Genomic DNA, 23325 nt, shown 5'->3' on the forward strand with positions numbered 1-23325 from the left:
AAAAAGGGGCGCATCCCACTTCCAACTCATTCTCCGTGGAAAAAAAGAAAAAAGGAAAAAGGTGAAAAAAAAAAAAAAAAAAGAGTCTTCCCACAGCCTGAGGAGCCTGGAGATTGTCCACGTTTACAGCCTTCAGTCTCTCAACTTCTCTGCCCCTCAGCTGCAGCCCCGGCCCCGCGTCAGCGCTCTCCGTTTCTTCGTGGAAAAACTGTTGCACTGTTTATTGTTAAACTCTCTCTTTTTTTAACTTGACTTTGTTTGAAGATGTTTTCCTGTCGCCTGCTCGTTTTCCTGCTCTCTGCTCGTTGCTGTGTGGACTGTAACCCCAGTCCAGTGTTAGGAGATGTAGTCGTGGACAGAGTCTTCATCCCCGCTGAGTGCGGCAGAGAAACCAAGGACGGAGATTTTGTCCGCTATCACTACAACGCCACGTTTGTCGACGGCAAAGCCTTTGACTCCAGGTGAGATTGGTTTTCGCTTCATTATCTCAAATTTATCACACTTTATGTGGTTTTTATTTGATTTAACCGTAGTTTATTTGAAGCTCAGTGTAGCTCACACACACACACACACACACACACACACACAGGCCTTCTGTTGTGCCGCAGAAACACTGATGCACAGTTATGTAAAAACTATCAGATGAGGAGTTTGCACGTTATAACAAGTTTAGTGTGTAGTACAGGCCACTGTGGACAGGGGCGTCCTAAATCTAATAGGGCAGGCATTTGCCCTGGGGCCCCAAACTGAGAAAGGGGGGGTAGCTGAAAAAAAAAAAAACCAACAAAATGATTTTTACAGTTTATCTCATCAGTTATTATGTTCTTATTGACTGTTTCGTGTTGTAAGTTCACCAGTTTAATGTATTAGTTTGATAGAATATATATGTTTAAATAATTCAAACTTGATTTTTCAGCTTCATTCAAACTCAATAGTTTGTGGTAAGTATGCACGATGTTGGACATTTTGCCGATATGCCGATATATCGGGAGTACTTGGACCAATAAACAATACCGATATGTCTTTCTTTTTTTCATTTGGTCTCCTCTGCAGTGAAATTAACATAATATTTTTCATACATATGTCGCAGCAGATGTGGATATAAAATATCTTTATTGTGCAAAAATAAATAAAAAAAGCATTAAAAAATAATAGCTGTAGGGGGCGCTAGCATAAAGGTCAAGGAGTTAGCTGCTTTTTCAGCCTACTATTTTAGTCATTGGTCATATCAGCAGATCTTGGCATTTTTCCGATATCCAATAATACATTTTAAAGCCAATATTTGCATATTCTGATAATGATTTTCTTTTTTACAGAACAAATAAGTAATCGATTCATCAAGAAAATAATCCACAGATTAGCAGCCCTAGTTTTCTTAAAGGAACAGTGTAAGAATTTGGCCCCAAGTCGTACATTCTGCTTGTTCCAGCACGGATAAATCTGCACACTTTGCCGTTAAGTTTACGGCACCGTCTTGATTTGTCCAAAAGAGTCAACGAAGAAGACGGTAACCATGGAAACTTTTTCTTTAGATTAGATGAGGAGGTGCCACACGTTTACCGGTCAGCACTCAAATAATATGAGGAAATGCAAATGAACTCCTGGTGAGAAATCACAGCTCTAGAGTCAGATTATAAGACTGCGTGTGCATGTGTGGAGCGATAGACTGACAGAGACCCTCGTTTAGAATGAATGGAGCCGCTGGCTTGTACGCACATGCAGAAATACAAAGCAGCTCATCACAGATGCGGAATGCAGTACTTAGCGACACCTAACGGTGATAAACCCCCTCTCTTTCACAAGTCAGAGATCTACAGTGGCCTTCACATTCCAAAGAAGATGGCATTCTTCTTTGTTTGCATTGTTGACTCCTACTTTGAACGATGGAAAAACAAGCTGTGGCTGGTTTGTCCGTTTGTGCTGCTTTAGATACGCACAATTAATCGCAAAATAATCAAAATCGCATTATGACCAAGTGCAATGTCCAGATCTATGTCGATATAAATGATGTGCCAAAATGGAATTCGGTAATGTAGATTGTTCTTTAGATTAAATTCAAGTTGACAGAAGCCAAAAATGTCAATCACTATGCATAATATTTATTGCTTTGATTTTAACCACATTGTGCAGAGCTAGTAGAAACATGGCGCCACAAGGTGGCGTCCTCTGAAACAGCGAGGACCTAAGGCTACGAAAAACAAATTGTTTTATCTTAACGCGAATATTTTGTAATGTAAAAATAGAAACAAAATCTATAGTCAAATTCCTTGTATGTTACTTGGCAATAAATACCAATTCTGATTCTGATATACATTTATACCAACATATTTATGTGTAGTTTTATTATATTTTCAATTTCCGCCAATAATAATAATTTAAAAAAAATGTTACACACTGGACCTTTAAAGCTACTATATATAACGTCAGTGCTACTGTAAAAACAGTGTGGTCCAAAATGGCGGCCTCTGTTTCTGCCAAATCAAAATATTATGCACTCAACCTTTAAAATATAAAGTATGAATGAATACTGATAACAGATTAATACATCAATTTAGAAATAAACAGATTAACGGAATATTTTTTTTTATTGTGCAATCAATTACAGTTAATAAAAGGCAGTAAAAAGTGTAGCCCCCCCTCCTCCAGGTCTCTTTTGCCCAAGGCCCTAAAGTCCTTTCATACGATAGTGTTGGCTTTATATTCCCTGCAGCTGCAGCTGTAGTTCCACAGGCTCTTTACTTTGTCACCTCCTCTTGTTTTCCTCCACAGTCGTCAGAAAGGTGACGCTAAGGTGGCTCTCATTGGTGAGGGTCGGCTCATCGCGGGCATGAACAAAGGTCTGCAGGGCATGTGTGTGAATGAGCGCAGGACAGTCACCGTCCCTCCTCACCTGGCCTATGGAAGCACCGGTGCAGGTAAAATAAAAATAAAAAAGTCATAAACAAAGTGAATCTGCATTGACAACAGGTTTAAGGTACATTTAAAATGTGGGAGGTTTATTTGAGACTTTTCTCATTATGGCTGCATTGTCAAGCAGGGAAAGGACCATAAAAGTGTAAAACATATGAGAATATTAAGACATTTTATCATAATTATGACTTTAATTTAATATTTTTGACCATTTATCATTTTTTTATTTCATTTGAACTTCTAATCTCATAAATATGACTTATCCTGTAATTCCTGCTCTTTATATCTCATAATTTCAATGTATATCTCATAATTAGATTTATAAGCTCATAAGATACTAGTCTGTATCTCGCCTTCAGAAGCACCAGCTCAGGATAAATAAACGTTTTTTATACTTTCATATCCGGATTTTGACTAATTTTGATTATTTTGTAACTGTGTACAGGTTTGACGTCAACTTAAAAATTTTAATAGCAGTCGATAACCTTTAAAAACTAAATTGTCGAATAAAATGCTATAAAGTGAATAAAATTAACTTACTCTCGGATTTGAATGACTATACTTTACTTACAACTCTATCACTGGAAGGGAAACTTCACAAAGGCCTGAAAACACAAAGTTTTAGAGATATAATTTGAAAGGAAAACTCAAATTCAAAGCAGTGAAGCCATAACAGTGAAGCATTTACACACACCCTGTTTATACTGACTTTTTATTTATTTATTTATTTATTAAAATAATGTGAGAATCAAGTTTAAAAAAGTATTAATGAGGGTGTATATGAAAACAAATGCCAGAAGAATTTACACTCGTGCTGTGGTAAAAATTTGAACTGTAACTGTATGTAAATGTATTATTATCCCATTGTTTCCAGGTGATGTGGTTCCTCCTGATGCCACTCTGGTGTTCGACATCCTTCTGGTTGATCTGTGGAACAGAGCCGACCTGGTCGTCACCAAAACCATCAACACGCCCAAAGACTGCAAACGTTCTGTGATGCGCACGGACTTTGTGCGCTACCATTTCAACGGCACCCTGCTCGACGGCTCCATCTTTGACTCCAGGTGACTTGTGGTTTGCCGTATGTATGTATGAACTGAATGATCTGTTTATGAAACACAAACCATACACAATCAAGTGTGTGTGTGTACGTGTGATGAAGCACCATCCGAATGACAGCTCTTGTGTGTTTTGTACTGTGTCACCCAGGTGTGTTGTCTGTGTGACCTTGTGTTTGACTTTGAGCTTGTATGAGCCCTACGTAGCTACACCAGGAAGCAGACCCAAAACTCCTTAGTGGGTGAGGGTTGGCTGATCAAGGGCATGGATGAAGGTTTGCTGGGCATGTGTGTGGGAGAGACAAGACATATCGTCATCCCGCCCTTCAAGGCTTACGGGGAGAAGGGATCCGGTGAGTACAAATGACAGGAAATGAGAAAGAAAACAAAGACTTATATGTTTTTTTTTTCCCCCCTTTGTGTTCCTTTTTTTCTTCATGGAAAATAAAGTTTTTGCCACTTTTTAAACTCACTCACTCCTTGCACCAAAGAAAATCAACCCCCAGGCACACAGGAGTTGTCGATCCATTGCTGCCTCTGTCGGCAAGTTCCGATGTATAAATGTGTGACTTCTGTGTTTGAAATCCTTTCTTCAGATTCACTGACGTGACACACATTTACTAAACAAGGCAACAGTAGACCAGTAGCTCTGTGTCCCTGCAAGCTAAAAACGCAGATTATCTCTATGGACTTTGGTGCGGGAAAGTGAGAGGTTTTCAAATATTTATGTTTCCAGTCAGAAAAAGATGAATAACGGTGACATACAGCAGCAAACTTATTCTTAAGATATCATATACTTAACCAGGCATAGATTTTGTTAGGTGACCCTTATTTAAGTTAAATAGGGGGCTAAAACATTTTTTTTTCCTGTTTCCCCTTGTGACTATACGTGACGCTAATTATACCTTTAATGTGGAAATATTGACCTTTTTTCATGACTGTAAGACAAGGCTATATTTGGCTAAAATTAACATTGCTTTTATTTGGCAACAACAGTTATAAATTAATTGAATTTAAGGGGACATATTATGCAAAATAAATGTTTTAAATCATTCAAATCCTTACATTTGGGTCTCTGGAAGCCCTATCAGTTGCCAAAGTGTGAAATAGATGACTCAAGTGTTTGTGGTCCTCCTCAGTCTAAGTACGGGTGATAAAACACACGATGTTGACTTCCACAGTCATTGGGACGTCATAATGTGCTAAATCCTGGAATTGTTGTCTCGTGGAGCTCCGGTTTGTCCGTAAAACACGTGAGAGTGCTGGCGAGGGCAATGGTATCTGAAAACCAGAAGTCTGTGAAAAGTTCTATTCTTGGCTCCAAAGTGCAGCACAGAGTCCTACACAAACTTCCAGCCTCAGAGGATTTATCTGTCCAGTGGATACATGTTATATATGACAGCCGGCTAGAGCCTGCAAATGATCACTTTTCCAAATGCTAACTAGCACCCAGTAGCCACTGTGGCTGATTTCCTGTCCCTTAAGTCTCGTTGTACTTTTTTTAAGGTGGACCTAAAGCGATACTACTAAACATAGTGTTCTGAACAGGGCTGTTTTAGCAGGGTGATTGAACTGCTGTGCTGCTTCATCCTTATGGTATTTAGACCAAAGCATGTCACAGACATGTTCATTAGGACACCAGGGAACTAGGTTAACTTGGAGAAATAGGGTATAATATGACCCCTTTAACAAAAATAAAACTCCCACTGTATCAAACACCTGACCTTTCAAGTGTCATTGTGTTTCTCCTCTTCCTGTTCACCAGGCACAGAGATTCCCTCCCAGGCGACCCTGGTGTACGACGTCCTGTTGGTGGACATTCATAACCCAAAGGACACCATCACTATTGAGAACCAGGTGGTGCCTGAGGCATGCACTCGCAAGTCGGTGGTCGGGGATTACATGAGGTACCACTACAACGGCACCTTCCTCAACGGAGTCGCCTTTGACACCAGGTGAGCTCAGGTCTTATTATTGCAACTCTTGGTCCTCGCTTTATTTAGATAGATTTCTGTTGTGCGTTTGGCTTTTAAAATGAGGTTTTATTTGTGTGATCGACCACAGCTACCAGAGGAACAGCACGTACAACACCTACATCGGGATGGGGTATGTGATCTCGGGCATGGACCAGGCTCTGCTCGGAGTCTGTGTTGGGGAGAGAAGAAGAGTCATCATCCCTCCTCACCTGGCCTATGGAGAACAAGGAGCAGGTGAGTTATTATGAAATCTATAGAGTGGACTTCTTCTTTTTCTTTCAGCTTCTTCCTTTAGGGGTCACCACAGCGGATCATCTGCCTCCATCTCACACTAAACCTTGTGTCCAATATGTGCTTGGCAAACCTATTATTATTATAAGTTTAATTGTCTTGTTTTTTGATGACTTTCTGTATTCAACATTCAGTCTGTATATTAACTTTTATTAATAATATATAAGCACACTGCAGTGTATTCACAAAGTGCTAATGCAGACAGACCTGTAAGTATTTAAGTCAAGCAATTGTGTATCATTTTTTATTATTAACCTGTTATATTGGATCTGATGTTAGAGGTTTTGTACCTGGTTTTGTACATTACGATGTACATTATTTTGTTCAGCTGAAAAACACTGTACCTTGTAATGGAGTTTAATGAAAGCGTCACAAGTTACCAAAAAGATGAAACCTGCATCATCACAGGTGACGTCATCCCTCCCTCAACCGTGCTTGTCTTTGACGTTCATATCATCGACTTCCACAACCCCAACGACACCGTGGGCATCCAGGTCACCCACAAACCCGAAGTGTGCAACGACACCACTGCGGAGCACGACCGCGTCCACTATCACTACAACTGCTCACTGATGGACGGCACGCTGCTCTTCTCCTCGTGAGTCACACAAATACATATATAGATCAACGTTAATATTTATTGCCCTGTACCCGTTCATTTGAACTCTTTGTGTTCAGACACGACTATGAGAACATGCAGGACGCCGTGCTGGGGGCGGACAAAGTTATCGACGGGCTGGACGTGGGTTTGAGGGGAATGTGTGTAGGAGAGAGGAGGCTGGTGACGGTACCTCCACATCTGGGCCACGGAGAAAAAGGAGGTGAGTGTTCAACCTCAACAAACTTCACACATTAATCAGGTTTCAATAGTATTTAACAAGGGACACATCCAAAACACTGGAGTTTGTTGTCATAAATGTAGATTTCCAGAGTGTCCAGTATGTAGAATTTAAGAGGCTAGACTGTCGTCTTTTAACTTTAAGATTGTAGGTTTGAGTCCCGACACTCCAAGTCTACATGCCAATGTCTCTTGCAACCCTATATTACTCCTGGGTATCAAAGATGTGTGATAGAAAACGCAAGACCATTTGACCATCAAAAACTAAATGTATTTTTGCAAACTATTACACCTAAAACTAACAACTTTTGTGTTTTTGTTGACTTTAGACTGTGTTACTGCATATTGGTTGCACTATACAACTTCATGCCACTAAATCATACACACTGATGCTTTAATAGCTTTAGCAATGGCATAACTAGGGTTCCAAGGTATGGTTATTTCAAATAAAATAATCTAGTAATTGTCGAGTTCTCTGATTTCTCTAGTTTCATAATTTTGACATTTTGAAATAAATGTCACACCTTTCTGTCAAATTTGGACGAAATACAAAAGTATAACTTTTTTGTCAAATTTTGGACAACATAATATACTATGACTTTTTTTGTCAAATTTTAGACGACAAAATAACCTATTACTCTTTTGTCACATTTTATACGGCACACTATATTAATAATTGGTCAAAAAACGTCATAGTATAGTCTGTCGTCCAAAAATGGTCAAAAAAAGTCATACTATAGCATGTTGTCCAAAAATAGTCAAAATTGGTCAAGAAAGTCATACTATGATATGTCGTCCAAAAATGGTCAAAAACGTCATAGTATAGTATGTCGTCCAAAAATGGTCAAAATTGGTCAAAAACGTCATAGTATAGTATGTCGTCCAAAAATGGTCAAAAACATCATAATATAGTATGTCGTCCAAAAATGGTCAAAAACGCCATAGTATAGTATGTTGTCCAAAAATTATCAAAAACGTCATAGTATAGTATGTTGTCGAAAAATGGTCAAAAACGCCATAGTATATAGTATGTCGTCCAAAAATAGTCAAAATTGGTCAAGAAAGTCATAGTATAGTATGTCGTCCAAAAATGGTCAAAAACGCCATAGTATAGTATGTCGTCCAAAAATGGTCAAAATTGGTCAAAGACGTCATAGTATAGTATGTCGTCCAAAAGTGGTCAAAATTGGTAAAAAATGCAATAGTATAGTATGCCGTCCAAAAATTGTCAAAAACGCCATAGTATAGTATGTCGTCCAAAAATTGTCAAAAACGCCATAGTATAGTATGTCGTCCAAAAATTGTCAAAATTGGTGAAAAACGTCATAGTATAGTATGTCGTCCAAAAATGGTCAAAATTGGATCCAAAACGTCATAGTATAGTATGTCGTCCAAAAATGGTCGAAATTGGTCAAAACTTCATAGTATAGTATGTCGTCCAAAAATGGTCAAAATTGGTCAAAAACGTCATAGTATGTCGTCAAAACATCATAACGTGTCCAAGATATGACCAAACAGTCATACCATAGAATGTCATCAGAGATCTCTTTAGAATGTTGTTTACATTGTCCCGGGTGGGATTTGAACCGACAATCACTGTGGGCGGTTGGCACCCGAATGTCAGTCTCATAGACCACTCAGCCAACTAAAATTTCTACCTTTAGTCCAAACATTATCGTGTGTTGTGCACAATCGTTCCAAAACGTTATAGTAAAGTGTTGTCCTAAGATGGTAAAAAAAAACGTCATGCTATAGTATGTCGTACAAAATTGGTCAAAAACGCCATAGTATAGTATGTCGGCCAAAAATAGTCAAAAACGTCATAGTATAGTATGTCGGCCAAAAATTGTCAAAATTGGTCAAAAATGTCATAGTATAGTATGTTGTCCAAAATTAGTTTAGACTGACGTTTTTGTCAAGTTTTGGACCAAAAAAAACGTTTTTCAAAAAAAAATTCAGATTTTGGACGACATAGTATAGTATGTCGTTTTTGTCCAATTTTGGACCAAAAGTTTTTTTTCCAAAAATGGTCACATTTTGAAGACATAGTATAGTATGACGTACTACATAGTATAGACTGACGTTTTTGTCACGTTTTGGACCAAAACAATTTTTGCAAAAAAATGGTCAGATTTTGGACGACATAGTATAGTATGTCGTTTTTGTCCAATTTTGGACCAAAAGTTATTTTTTCCAAAAATGGTCACATTTTGAAGACATAGTATAGTATGACATACTACATAGTATAGACTGACGTTTTTGTCACGTTTTGGACCAAAAAAACGTTTTTTAAAAAAATGGTCAGATCTTGGACGACATAGTATAGTATGTCGTTTTTGTCCAATTTTGGACCAAATTTTTTTCTCCAAAAATGGTCACATTTTGGAGACATAGTATAGTATGACGTACTACATAGTATGATATAAAGTTTTTGTCAAAGTTTGGACCAAAGTGGGAGCGGTGGCTCAGCTGGTAGAGCACCGGGCCCATATGCTGAGGCTCTAGTCATTGCTGCAGATGACCCTGGTTCGAATCCCGCCCAAAGCTGTCATTCACCATCTCTCTGCCTCATATTTCCAGTCTCTCTCCACTATACTATCATTAAATGCAAAAAGGTCCACATTTTTTTCTCCAAAAATGGTCACATTTTGGAGACATAGTATAGTATGACATACTGCATAGTATAGTATGACGTTTTTGTCAAGTTTTGGACCAAAGAAACGTTTTTCTAAAAAATTGTCAGATTTTGGACGACATAGTATAGTATGTCGTTTTTGTCCAATTTTGGACCAAATTTTTTTTCTCCAAAAATGGTCACATTTTGGAGACATAGTATAGTATGATGTACTACATAGTTTCGTTTGACGTTTTTGTCACGTTTTGGACCAAAAAAACGTTTTTCAAAAAAAAAATCAGATTTTGGACGACATAGTATAGTATGTCGTTTTTGTCAAATTTTGGACCAAAAGTTTTTTTTCCAAAAATGGTCACATTTTGAAGACATAGTATAGTATGACGTACTACATAGTATAGACTGACGTTTTTGTCACGTTTTGGACCAAAAAAACGTTTTTCAAAAAAATGGTCAGATTTTGGACGACATAGTATAGTATGTCGTTTTTGTCAAATTTTGGACAAAAAGTTTTTTTTCCAAAAATGGTCACATTATGGAGACATAGTATAGTATGACATACTTCATAGTATAGTATGACGTTTTTTGTCAAGTTTTGGACCAAAGAAACGTTTTTCCAAAAAATTGTCAGATTTTGGACGACATAGTATAGTATGTCGTTTTTGTCCAATTTTGGACCAAATTTTTTTTCTCCAAAAATGGTCACATTTTGGAGACATAGTATAGTATGATGTACTACATAGTTTCGTTTGACGTTTTTGTCACGTTTTGGACCAAAAAAACGTTTTTCAAAAAAAAAAATCAGATTTTGGACGACATAGTATAGTATGTCGTTTTTGTCAAATTTTGGACCAAAAGTTTTTTTTCCAAAAATGGTCACATTTTGAAGACATAGTATAGTATGACGTACTACATAGTATAGACTGACGTTTTTGTCACGTTTTGGACCAAAAAAACGTTTTTCAAAAAAATGGTCAGATTTTGGACGAAAGTTTTTTTTCCAAAAATGGTCACATTATGGAGACATAGTATAGTATGACATACTTCATAGTTTCGTTTGACGTTTTTGTCAAGTTTTGGACATACGTTTTGGACGACGTATGTCGTTTTTGTCAAATTTTGGACAAAAAGTTTTTTTTCCAAAAATGGTCACATTATGGAGACATAGTATAGTATGACATACTTCATAGTTTCGTTTGACGTTTTTGTCAAGTTTTGGACCAAAAAAACGTTTTTCAAAAAAAAATTCAGATTTTGGACGACAAAGTATAGTATGTCGTTTTTGTCCAATTTTGGACCAAATTTTTGTTCTCCAAAAATGGTCACATATTGGAGATATAGTATAGTATGACGTACTACATAGTATAGTATGACGTTTTTGTTAAGTTTTGGACCAAAAAAACGTTTTTCAAAAAAAATTTCAGATCTTGGACGACATAGTATAGTATGTCGTTTTTGTCCAATTTTGGACCAATTTTTTTTTCTCCAAAAATGGTCACATATTGGAAATATAGTATAGTATGACGTACTACATAGTATAGTATGACGTTTTTGTCACGTTTTGGACCAAAAAAATGTTTTTCAAAAAAATGGTCAGATTTTGGACGACATAGTATAGTATGTCATTTTTGTCCAGTTTTGGACCAAATGTTTTTTTCTCCAAAAATGGTCACATATTGGAGATATAGTATAGTATGACGTACTACATAGTATAGTATGACGTTTTTGTCAAGTTTTGGACCAAAAAAACGTTTTTCAAAAAAATTGTCAGATCTTGGACGACATAGTATAGTATGTCGTTTTTGATCAATTTTGGACCAATTTTTTTTTCTCCAAAAATGGTCACATATTGGAGATATAGTATAGTATGACGTACTACATAGTATAGTATGACGTTTTTGTCAAGTTTTGGACCAAAAAAACGTTTTTCAAAAAAATTGTCAGATCTTGGACGACATAGTATAGTATGTCGTTTTTGTCCAATTTTGGACCAAAAGTTTTTTTTCCAAAAATGGTCACATTTTGAAGACATAGTATAGTATGACGTACTACACAGTATAGACTGACGTTTTTCTCACGTTTTGGACCAAAAAAAGTTTTTCAAAAAAATGGTCAGATTTTGGACGACATAGTATAGTATGTCGTTTTTGTCCAATTTTGGACCAAAAGTTTTTTTTCCAAAAGTGGTCACATTATGGAGACATAGTATAGTATGACATACTACATAGTTTCGTTTGACGTTTTTGTCACGTTTTGGACCAAAAAAATGTTTTTCAAAAAAATGGTCAGATTTTGGACGACATAGTATAGTATGTCGTTTTTGTCCAATTTTGGACCAAAAGTTTTTTTTCCAAAAATGGTCACATTTTGAAGACATAGTATAGTATGACGTACTACACAGTATAGACTGACGTTTTTCTCACGTTTTGGACCAAAAAAAGTTTTTCAAAAAAATGGTCAGATTTTGGACGACATAGTATAGTATGTCGTTTTTGTCCAATTTTGGACCAAAAGTTTTTTTTCCAAAAATGGTCACATTATGGAGACATAGTATAGTATGACATACTACATAGTTTCGTTTGACGTTTTTGTCACGTTTTGGACCAAAAAAATGTTTTTCAAAAAAATGGTCAGATTTTGGACGACATAGTATAGTATGTCGTTTTTGTCCAATTTTGGACCAAAAGTTTTTTTTCCAAAAATGGTCACATTTTGAAGACATAGTATAGTATGACATACTACATAGTATAGACTGACGTTTTTGTCACGTTTTGGACCAAAAAAATGTTTTTCAAAAAAATGGTCAGATTTTGGACAACATAGTATAGTATGTCGTTTTTGTCCAATTTTGGACCAAAAGTATTTTTTCCAAAAATGGTCATATTATGGAGACATAGATTTTATGACGTACTACATAGTTTCGTTTGACATTTTTGTAAAGTTTTGGACCAAAAAAACGTTTTTCAAAAAAAAATTCAGATTTTGGACGACAGTATAGTATGTCGTTTTTGTCCAATTTTGGACCAAAAGTTTTTTTTCCAAAAATGGTCACATTTTGAAGACATAGTATAGTATGACGTACTACATAGTATAGTATGACGTTTTTGTCACGTTTTGGACCAAAAAAAGTTTTTCAAAAAAATTGTCAGATCTTGGACGACATAGTATAGTATGTCGTTTTTGTCCAATTTAGACCAATTCTTTTTTCTCCAAAAATGGTCACATATTGGAAATATAGTATAGTATGACGTACTACATAGTATAGACTGACGTTTTTGTCACGTTTTGGACCAAAAAAATGTTTTTCAAAAAAATTGTCAGATCTTGGTCAAATTTTGGACCAATCTTTTCTTTCTCCAAAAATGGTCACATATTGGAGATATAGTACAGTATGACGTACTACATAGTATAGTATGACGTTTTTGTCAAGTTTTGGACCAAAAAAATGTTTTCAAAAAATTGTCAGATCTTGGACGACATAGTATAGTATGTCGTTTTTGTCCAATTTTGGACCAAATTTTTTTTCTCCAAAAATGGTCACATATTGGAGATATAGTATAGTATGACGTACTACATAGTATAGTATGACGTTTTTGTCAAGTTTTGGACCAAAAAAACGTTTTTCAAAAAAATTGTCAGATCTTGGACGACATAGTATAGTATGTCGTTTTTGTCCAATTTTGGGCCAAATTTTTTTTCTCCAAAAATGGTCACATATTGGAGATATAGTAAAGTATGACGTACTACATAGTATAGTATGACGTTTTTGTCAAGTTTTGGACCAAAAAAACGTTTTTCAAAAAAATTGTCAGATCTTGGACGACATAGTATATAGTATGTCGTTTTTGTCCAATTTTGGACCAATTTTTTTTTCTCCAAAAATGGTCACATATTGGAGATATAGTATAGTATGACGTACTACATAGTATAGTATGACGTTTTTGTCAAGTTTTGGACCAAAAAAACGTTTTTCAAAAAAATTGTCAGATCTTGGACGACAAAGTATAGTATGTCGTTTTTGTCCAATTTTGGACCAAATTTTTGTTCTCCAAAAATGGTCACATATTGGAGATATAGTATAGTATGACGTACTACATAGTATAGTATGACGTTTTTGTCAAGTTTTGGACCAAAAAAAAGTTTTTCAAAAAAATTGTCAGATCTTGGACGACATAGTATAGTATGTCGTTTTTGTCCAATTTTGGACCAATTCTTTTTTTCTCCAAAAATGGTCACATATTGTAGATATAGTATAGTATGACGTACTACATAGTATAGTATGACGTTTTTGTTAAGTTTTGGACCAAAAAAACGTTTTTCAAAAAAAATTTCAGATCTTGGACGACATAGTATAGTATGTCGTTTTTGTCCAATTTTGGACCAATTTTTTTTTCTCCAAAAATGGTCACATATTGGAAATATAGTATAGTATGACGTACTACATAGTATAGTATGACGTTTTTGTCACGTTTTGGACCAAAAAAATGTTTTTCAAAAAAATGGTCAGATTTTGGACGACATAGTTTCGTATGTCGTTTTTGTCCAATTTTGGACCAAATGTTTTTTTCTCCAAAAATGGTCACATATTGGAGATATAGTATAGTATGACGTACTACATAGTATAGTATGACGTTTTTGTCAAGTTTTGGACCAAAAAAACGTTTTTCAAAAAAATTGTCAGATCTTGGACGACATAGTATAGTATGTCGTTTTTGTTCAATTTTGGACCAATTTTTTTTTCTCCAAAAATGGTCACATATTGGAGATATAGTATAGTATGACGTACTACATAGTATAGTATGACGTTTTTGTCAAGTTTTGGACCAAAAAAACGTTTTTCAAAAAAATTGTCAGATCTTGGACGACATAGTATAGTATGTCGTTTTTGTCCAATTTTGGACCAAAAGTTTTTTTTCCAAAAATGGTCACATTTTGAAGACATAGTATAGTATGACGTACTACACAGTATAGACTGACGTTTTTCTCACGTTTTGGACCAAAAAAAGTTTTTCAAAAAAATTGTCAGATTTTGGACGACATAGTATAGTATGTCGTTTTTGTCCAATTTTGGACCAAAAGTTTTTTTTCCAAAAATGGTCACATTTTGAAGACATAGTATAGTATGACGTACTACATAGTATAGACTGACGTTTTTGTCACGTTTTGGACCAAAAAAATGTTTTTCAAAAAAATGGTCAGATTTTGGACAACATAGTATAGTATGTCGTTTTTGTTCAATTTTGGACCAAAAGTATTTTTTCCAAAAATGGTCATATTATGGAGACATAGATTTTATGACGTACTACATAGTTTCGTTTGACATTTTTGTAAAGTTTTGGACCAAAAAAACGTTTTTCAAAAAAAAATTCAGATTTTGGACGACATAGTATAGTATGTCGTTTTTGTCCAATTTTGGACCAAAAGTTTTTTTTAAAAAATTGTCAGATCTTGGACGACATAGTATAGTATGTCGTTTTTGTCCAATTTAGACCAATTTTTTTTCTCCAAAATTGGTCACATATTGGAAATATAGTATAGTATGACGTACTACATAGTATAGACTGACGTTTTTGTCACGTTTTGGACCAAAAAAATGTTTTTCAAAAAAATTGTCAGATCTTGGTCAAATTTTGGACCAATCTTTTTTTTCTCCAAAAATGGTCACATATTGGAGATATAGTACAGGATGACGTACTACATAGTATAGTATGACGTTTTTGTCAAGTTTTGGACCAAAAAAATGTTTTCAAAAAATTGTCAGATCTTGGACGACATAGTATAGTATGTCGTTTTTGTCCAATTTTGGACCAATTTTTTTTTCTCCAAAAATGGTCACATATTGGAAATATAGTATAGTATGACGTACTACATAGTATAGTTTGACGTTTTTGTCACGTTTTGGACCAAAAAAACGTTTTTCAAAAAAATTGTCAGATTTTGGACGACATAGTATAGTATGTCGTTTTTGTCCAATTTTGGACCAAAAGTTTTTTTTCCAAAAATGGTCACATTTTGAAGACATAGTATAGTATGACGTACTACATAGTATAGACTGACGTTTTTGTCATGTTTTGGACCAAAAAAATGTTTTTCAAAAAAATTGTCAGTTTTTGGACGACATAGTATAGTATGTCGTTTTTGTCAAATTTTGGACCAAAAGTTTTTTTTCCAAAAATGGTCATATTATGGAGACATAGTATAGTATGACGTACTACATAGTATAGTATGACGTTTTTGTCAAGTTTTGGACCAAAAAAAGTTTTTCAAAAAAATTGTCAGATCTTGGACGACATAGTATAGTATGTCGTTTTTGTCCAATTTTGGACCAATTTTTTTTTCTCCAAAAATGGTCACATTATGGAGACATAGTATAGTATGACGTACTACATAGTTTCGTTTGACGTTTTTGTCAAGTTTTGGACCAAAAAAACGTTTTTCAAAAAAATGGTCAGATTTTGGACGACAAAGTATAGTATGTCGTTTTTGTCCAATTTTGGACCAAATTTTTTTTCTCCAAAAATGGTCACATGTTGGAGATATAGTATAGTATGACGTACTACATAGTATAGTATGACGTTTTTGTCAAGTTTTGGACCAAAAAAACGTTTTTCAAAAAAATTGTCAGATCTTGGACGACATAGTATAGTATGTCGTTTTTGTTCAATTTTGGACCAATTTTTTTTTCTCCAAAAATGGTCACATATTGGAGATATAGTATAGTATGACGTACTACATAGTATAGTATGACGTTTTTGTCAAGTTTTGGACCAAAAAAACGTTTTTCAAAAAAATTGTCAGATCTTGGACGACATAGTATAGTATGTCGTTTTTGTCCAATTTTGGACCAAAAGTTTTTTTTCCAAAAATGGTCACATTTTGAAGACATAGTATAGTATGACGTACTACACAGTATAGACTGACGTTTTTCTCACGTTTTGGACCAAAAAAAGTTTTTCAAAAAAATGGTCAGATTTTGGACGACATAGTATAGTATGACATACTACATAGTTTCGTTTGACGTTTTTGTCACGTTTTGGAACAAAAAAATGTTTTTCAAAAAAATGGTCAGATTTTGGACGACATAGTATAGTATGTCGTTTTTGTCCAATTTTGGACCAAAAGTTTTTTTTCCAAAAATGGTCACATTTTGAAGACATAGTATAGTATGACGTACTACATAGTATAGACTGACGTTTTTGTCACGTTTTGGACCAAAAAAATGTTTTTCAAAAAAATGGTCAGATTTTGGACAACATAGTATAGTATGTCGTTTTTGTTCAATTTTGGACCAAAAGTATTTTTTCCAAAAATGGTCATATTATGGAGACATAGATTTTATGACGTACTTCATAGTTTCGTTTGACATTTTTGTAAAGTTTTGGACCAAAAAAACGTTTTTCAAAAAAAAATTCAGATTTTGGACGACATAGTATAGTATGTCGTTTTTGTCCAATTTTGCACCAAAAGTTTTTTTAAAAAAATTGTCAGATCTTGGACGACATAGTATAGTATGTCGTTTTTGTCCAATTTAGACCAATTTTTTTTCTCCAAAAATGGTCACATATTGGAAATATAGTATAGTATGACGTACTACATAGTATAGACTGACGTTTTTGTCACGTTTTGGACCAAAAAAATGTTTTTCAAAAAAATTGTCAGATCTTGGTCAAATTTTGGACCAATCTTTTTTTTCTCCAAAAATGGTCACATATTGGAGATATAGTACAGGATGACGTACTACATAGTATAGTATGACGTTTTTGTCAAGTTTTGGACCAAAAAAATGTTTTCAAAAAATTGTCAGATCTTGGACGACATAGTATAGTATGTCGTTTTTGTCCAATTTTGGACCAATTTTTTTTTCTCCAAAAATGGTCACATATTGGAAATATAGTATAGTATGACGTACCGCATAGTATAGTTTGACGTTTTTGTCACGTTTTGGACCAAAAAAACGTTTTTCAAAAAAATTGTCAGATTTTGGACGACATAGTATAGTATGTCGTTTTTGTCCAATTTTGGACCAAAAGTTTTTTTTCCAAAAATGGTCACATTTTGAAGACATAGTATAGTATGACGTACTACATAGTATAGACTGACGTTTTTGTCACGTTTTGGACCAAAAAAATGTTTTTCAAAAAAATTGTCAGTTTTTGGACGACATAGTATAGTATGTCGTTTTTGTCAAATTTTGGACCAAAAGTTTTTTTTCCAAAAATGGTCATATTATGGAGACATAGTATAGTATGACGTACTACATAGTATAGTATGACGTTTTTGTCAAGTTTTGGACCAAAAAAAGTTTTTCAAAAAAATTGTCAGATCTTGGACGACATAGTATAGTATGTCGTTTTTGTCCAATTTTGGACCAATTTTTTTTTCTCCAAAAATGGTCACATTATGGAGACATAGTAAAGTATGACGTACTACATAGTTTCGTTTGACGTTTTTGTCAAGTTTTGGACCAAAAAAACGTTTTTCAAAAAAATGGTCAGATTTTGGACGACATAGTATAGTATGTCGTTTTTGTCCAATTTTGGACCAAATTTTTTTTCTCCAAAAATGGTCACATGTTGGAGATATAGTATAGTATGACGTACTACATAGTATAGTATGACGTTTTTGTCAAGTTTTGGACCAAAAAAACGTTTTTCAAAAAAATTGTCAGATCTTGGACGACATAGTATAGTATGTCGTTTTTGTCCAATTTTGGACCAATTTTTTTTTCTCCATAAATGGTCACATATTGGAGATATAGTATAGTATGACATTCTACATAGTATAGTATGACGTTTTCGTCAAGTTTTGGACCAAAAAAACGTTTTTCAAAAAAATTGTCAGATCTTGGACGACATAGTATAGTATGTCGTTTTTGTCCAATTTTGGACCAATTTTTTTTTCTCCAAAAATGGTCACATTATGGAGACATAGTATAGTATGACGTACTACATAGTTTCGTTTGACGTTTTTGTCAAGTTTTGGACCAAAAAAACGTTTTTCAAAAAAATTGTCAGATTTTGGACAACATAGTATAGTATGTCGTTTTTGTCCAATTTTGGACCAATTTTTTTTTCTCCAAAAATGGTCACATATTAGAGATATAGTATAGTATGACGTACTACATAGTATGGTATGACGTTTTTGTCAAGTTCTGGACCAAAAAAACGTTTTTCAAAAAAATTGTCAGATCTTGGTCAAATTTTGGACCAAAATTTTTTTTCTCCAAAAATGGTCACATATTGGAGATATAGTACAGTATGACGTACTACATAGTATAGTATGACGTTTTTGTCAAGTTTTGGACCAAAAAAATGTTTTCAAAAAATTGTCAGATCTTGGACGACATAGTATAGTATGTCGTTTTTGTCCAATTTTGGACCAATTTTTTTTTCTCCAAAAATAGTCACATATTGGAAATATAGTATAGTATGACGTACTACATAGTATAGTTTGACGTTTTTGTCACGTTTTGGACCAAAAAAACGTTTTTCAAAAAAATTGTCAGATTTTGGACGACATAGTATAGTATGTCGTTTTTGTCCAATTTTGGACCAAATTTTTTTTCTCCAAAAATGGTCACATATTGGAGATATAGTAAAGTATGACGTACTACATAGTATAGTATGACGTTTTTGTCAAGTTTTGGACCAAAAAAACGTTTTTCAAAAAAATTGTCAGATCTTGGACGACATAGTATATAGTATGTCGTTTTTGTCCAATTTTGGACCAAATTTTTTTTCTCCAAAAATGGTCACATATTGGAGATATAGTATAGTATGACGTACTACATAGTATAGTATGACGTTTTTGTCAAGTTTTGGACCAAAAAAACGTTTTTCAAAAAAATTGTCAGATCTTGGACGACATAGTATAGTATGTCGTTTTTGTCCAATTTTGGACCAATTTATTTTTCTCCAAAAATGGTCACATTATGGAGACATAGTATAGTATGACGTACTACATAGTTTCGTTTGACGTTTTTGTCAAGTTTTGGACCAAAAAAACGTTTTTCAAAAAAATGGTCAGATTTTGGACGACATAGTATAGTATGTCGTTTTTGTCCAATTTTGGACCAAATTTTTGTTCTCCAAAAATGGTCACATGTTGGAGATATAGTATAGTATGACGTACTACATAGTATAGTATGACGTTTTTGTCAAGTTTTGGACCAAAAAAACGTTTTTCAAAAAAATTGTCAGATCTTGGTCAAATTTTGGACCAAAATTTTTTTTCTCCAAAAATGGTCACATATTGGAGATATAGTATAGTATGACGTACTACATAGTATAGTATGACGTTTTTGTCAAGTTTTGGACCAAAAAAACGTTTTTCAAAAAAATTGTCAGATCTTGGTCAAATTTTGGACCAAAATTTTTTTTCTCCAAAAATGGTCACATATTGGAGATATAGTATAGTATGACGTACTACATAGTATAGTATGACGTTTTTGTCAAGTTTTGGACCAAAAAAACGTTTTTCAAAAAAATTGTCAGATCTTGGACGGCATAGTATAGTATGTCGTTTTTGTCCAATTTTGGACCAATTTTTTTTTCTCCAAAAATGGTCACATATTGGAGATATAGTATAGTATGACGTACTACATAGTATAGTATGACGTTTTTGTCAAGTTTTGGACCAAAAAAACGTTTTTCAAAAAAATTGTCAGATCTTGGACGACAGTATAGTATGTCGTTTTTGTCCAATTTTGGACCAATTTTTTTTTCTCCAAAAATGGTCACATATTGGAAATATAGTATAGTATGACGTACTACATAGTATAGTATGACGTTTTTGTCACGTTTTGGACCAAAAAAACGTTTTTCAAAAAAATTGTCAGATTTTGGACGACATAGTATAGTATGTCGTTTTTGTCCAATTTTGGACCAAATTTTTTTTCTCCAAAAATGGTCACATATTGGAGATATAGTATAGTATGACGTACTACATAGTATAGTATGACGTTTTTGTCAAGTTTTGGACCAAAAAAACGTTTTTCAAAAAAATTGTCAGATCTTGGACGACATAGTATAGTATGTCGTTTTTGTCCAATTTTGGACCAAATTTTTTTTCTCCAAAAATGGTCACATATTGGAGATATATTATAGTGTGACGTACTACATAGTATAGTATGACGTTTTTGTCAAGTTTTGGACCAAAAAAACGTTTTTCAAAAAAAATTTCAGATCTTGGACGACATAGTATAGTATGTCGTTTTTGTCCAATTTTGGACCAATTCTTTTTTTCTCCAAAAACGGTCACATATTGGAAATATAGTATAGTATGACGTACTACATAGTATAGTATGACGTTTTTGTCACGTTTTGGACCAAAAAAATGTTTTTCAAAAAAATGGTCAGATTTTGGACGACATAGTATAGTATGTCGTTTTTGTCCAATTTTGGACCAAATTATTTTTCTCCAAAAATGGTCACATATTGGAGATATAGTATAGTATGACGTACTACATAGTATAGTATGACGTTTTTGTCAAGTTTTGGACCAAAAAAACGTTTTTCAAAAAAATTGTCAGATCTTGGATGACAGTATAGTATGTCGTTTTTGTCCAATTTTGGACCAAATTTTTTTTCTCCAAAAATGGTCACATATTGGAGATATAGTATAGTATGACGTACTACATAGTATAGTATGACGTTTTTGTCAAGTTTTGGACCAAAAAAAGTTTTTCAAAAAAATTGTCAGATCTTGGACGACATAGTCTCGTATGTCGTTTTTGTCCAATTTTGGACCAATTTTTTTTTCTCCAAAAATGGTCACATATTGGAGATATAGTATAGTATGACGTACTACATGTATAGTATGACGTTTTTGTCAAGTTTTGGACCAAAAAAACGTTTTTCAAAAAAATTGTCAGATCTTGGACGACATAGTCTCGTATGTCGTTTTTGTCCAATTTTGGACCAATTTTTTTTTCTCCAAAAATGGTCACATATTGGAGATATAGTATAGTATGACGTACTACATAGTATAGTATGACGTTTTTGTCAAGTTTTGGACCAAAAAAACGTTTTTCAAAAAAATTGTCAGTTTTTGGACGACATAGTATAGTATGTCGTTTTTGTCCAATTTTGGACCAAAAGTTTTTTTTCCAAAAATGGTCACATTTTGAAGACATAGTATAGTATGACGTACTACATAGTATAGACTGACGTTTTTGTCACGTTTTGGACCAAAAAAATGTTTTTCAAAAAAATTGTCAGTTTTTGGACGACATAGTATAGTATGTCGTTTTTGTCAAATTTTGGACCAAAAGTTTTTTTTCCAAAAATGGTCATATTATGGAGACATAGTATAGTATGACGTACTACATAGTATAGTATGACGTTTTTGTCAAGTTTTGGACCAAAAAAACGTTTTTCAAAAAAATTGTCAGATCTTGGACGACATAGTATAGTATGTCGTTTTTGTCCAATTTTGGACCAATTTTTTTTCTCCAAAAATGGTCACATATTGGAGATATAGTATAGTATGACGTACTACATAGTATAGTATGACGTTTTTGTCAAGTTTTGGACCAAAAAAACGTTTTTCAAAAAAATTGTCAGATCTTGGACGACATAGTATAGTATGTCGTTTTTGTCCAATTTTGGACCAATTTTTTTTCTCCAAAAATGGTCACATATTGGAGATATAGTATAGTATGACGTACTTCATAGTATAGTATGACGTTTTTGTCAAGTTTTGGACCAAAAAAACGTTTTTCAAAAAAATTGTCAGATCTTGGTCCAATTTTGGACCAAAATTTTTTTTCTCCAAAAATGGTCACATATTGGAGATATAGTATAGTATGACGTACTACATAGTATAGTATGACGTTTTTGTCAAGTTTTGGACCAAAAAAACGTTTTTCAAAAAAATTGTCAGATCTTGGACGACATAGTATAGTATGTCGTTTTTGTCCAATTTTGGACCAATTTTTTTTCTCCAAAAATGGTCACATATTGGAGATATAGTATAGTATGACGTACTTCATAGTATAGTATGACGTTTTTGTCAAGTTTTGGACCAAAAAAACGTTTTTCAAAAAAATTGTCAGATCTTGGTCCAATTTTGGACCAAAATTTTTTTTCTCCAAAAATGGTCACATATTGGAGATATAGTATAGTATGACGTACTACATAGTATAGTATGACGTTTTTGTCAAGTTTTGGACCAAAAAAACGTTTTTCAAAAAAATTGTCAGATCTTGGACGACATAGTATAGTATGTCGTTTTTGTCCAACTTTGGACCAGATTTTTTTTCTCCAAAAATGGTCACATATTGGAGATATAGTATAGTATGACGTACTACATAGTATAGTATGACGTTTTTGTTAAGTTTTGGACCAAAAAAACGTTTTTCAAAAAAATTGTCAGATCTTGGTCAAATTTTGGACCAATTTTTTTTTCTCCAAAAATGGTCACATATTGGAGATATAGTATAGTATGACGTACTACATAGTATAGTATGACGTTTTTGTCAAGTTTTGGACCAAAAAAACGTTTTTCAAAAAAATTGTCAGATCTTGGACGACATAGTATAGTATGTCGTTTTTGTCCAATTTTGGACCAAATCTTTTTCCTCCAAAAATGGTCACATATTGGAGATATAGTATAGTATGA

The 23325-nt window shown here is 33.9% G+C and overlaps 1 protein-coding gene across 1 annotated transcript in view; it reads left to right on the plus strand.

Moving 5' to 3' along the window:
- The first annotated feature begins 207 nt into the window (after window positions 1–207).
- fkbp10b (FKBP prolyl isomerase 10b) overlaps window positions 208–23325 on the plus strand; it is a 33667-nt gene continuing 10549 nt past the window's right edge. The window contains exons 1-8 of the mRNA XM_083903341.1: window positions 208–461; window positions 2770–2915; window positions 3785–3974; window positions 4176–4321; window positions 5734–5923; window positions 6033–6178; window positions 6644–6833; window positions 6914–7056. Coding sequence (XP_083759467.1) covers window positions 265–461; window positions 2770–2915; window positions 3785–3974; window positions 4176–4321; window positions 5734–5923; window positions 6033–6178; window positions 6644–6833; window positions 6914–7056 — 1348 coding nt within the window. The 5' untranslated portion in view covers window positions 208–264. The remainder of the gene's footprint in view (window positions 462–2769; window positions 2916–3784; window positions 3975–4175; window positions 4322–5733; window positions 5924–6032; window positions 6179–6643; window positions 6834–6913; window positions 7057–23325) is intronic.

This window comes from Microchirus variegatus, assembly GCF_963457635.1.
Source record: "Microchirus variegatus genome assembly, chromosome: 17".
NCBI classification, from domain to species: domain Eukaryota; kingdom Metazoa; phylum Chordata; class Actinopteri; order Pleuronectiformes; family Soleidae; genus Microchirus; species Microchirus variegatus.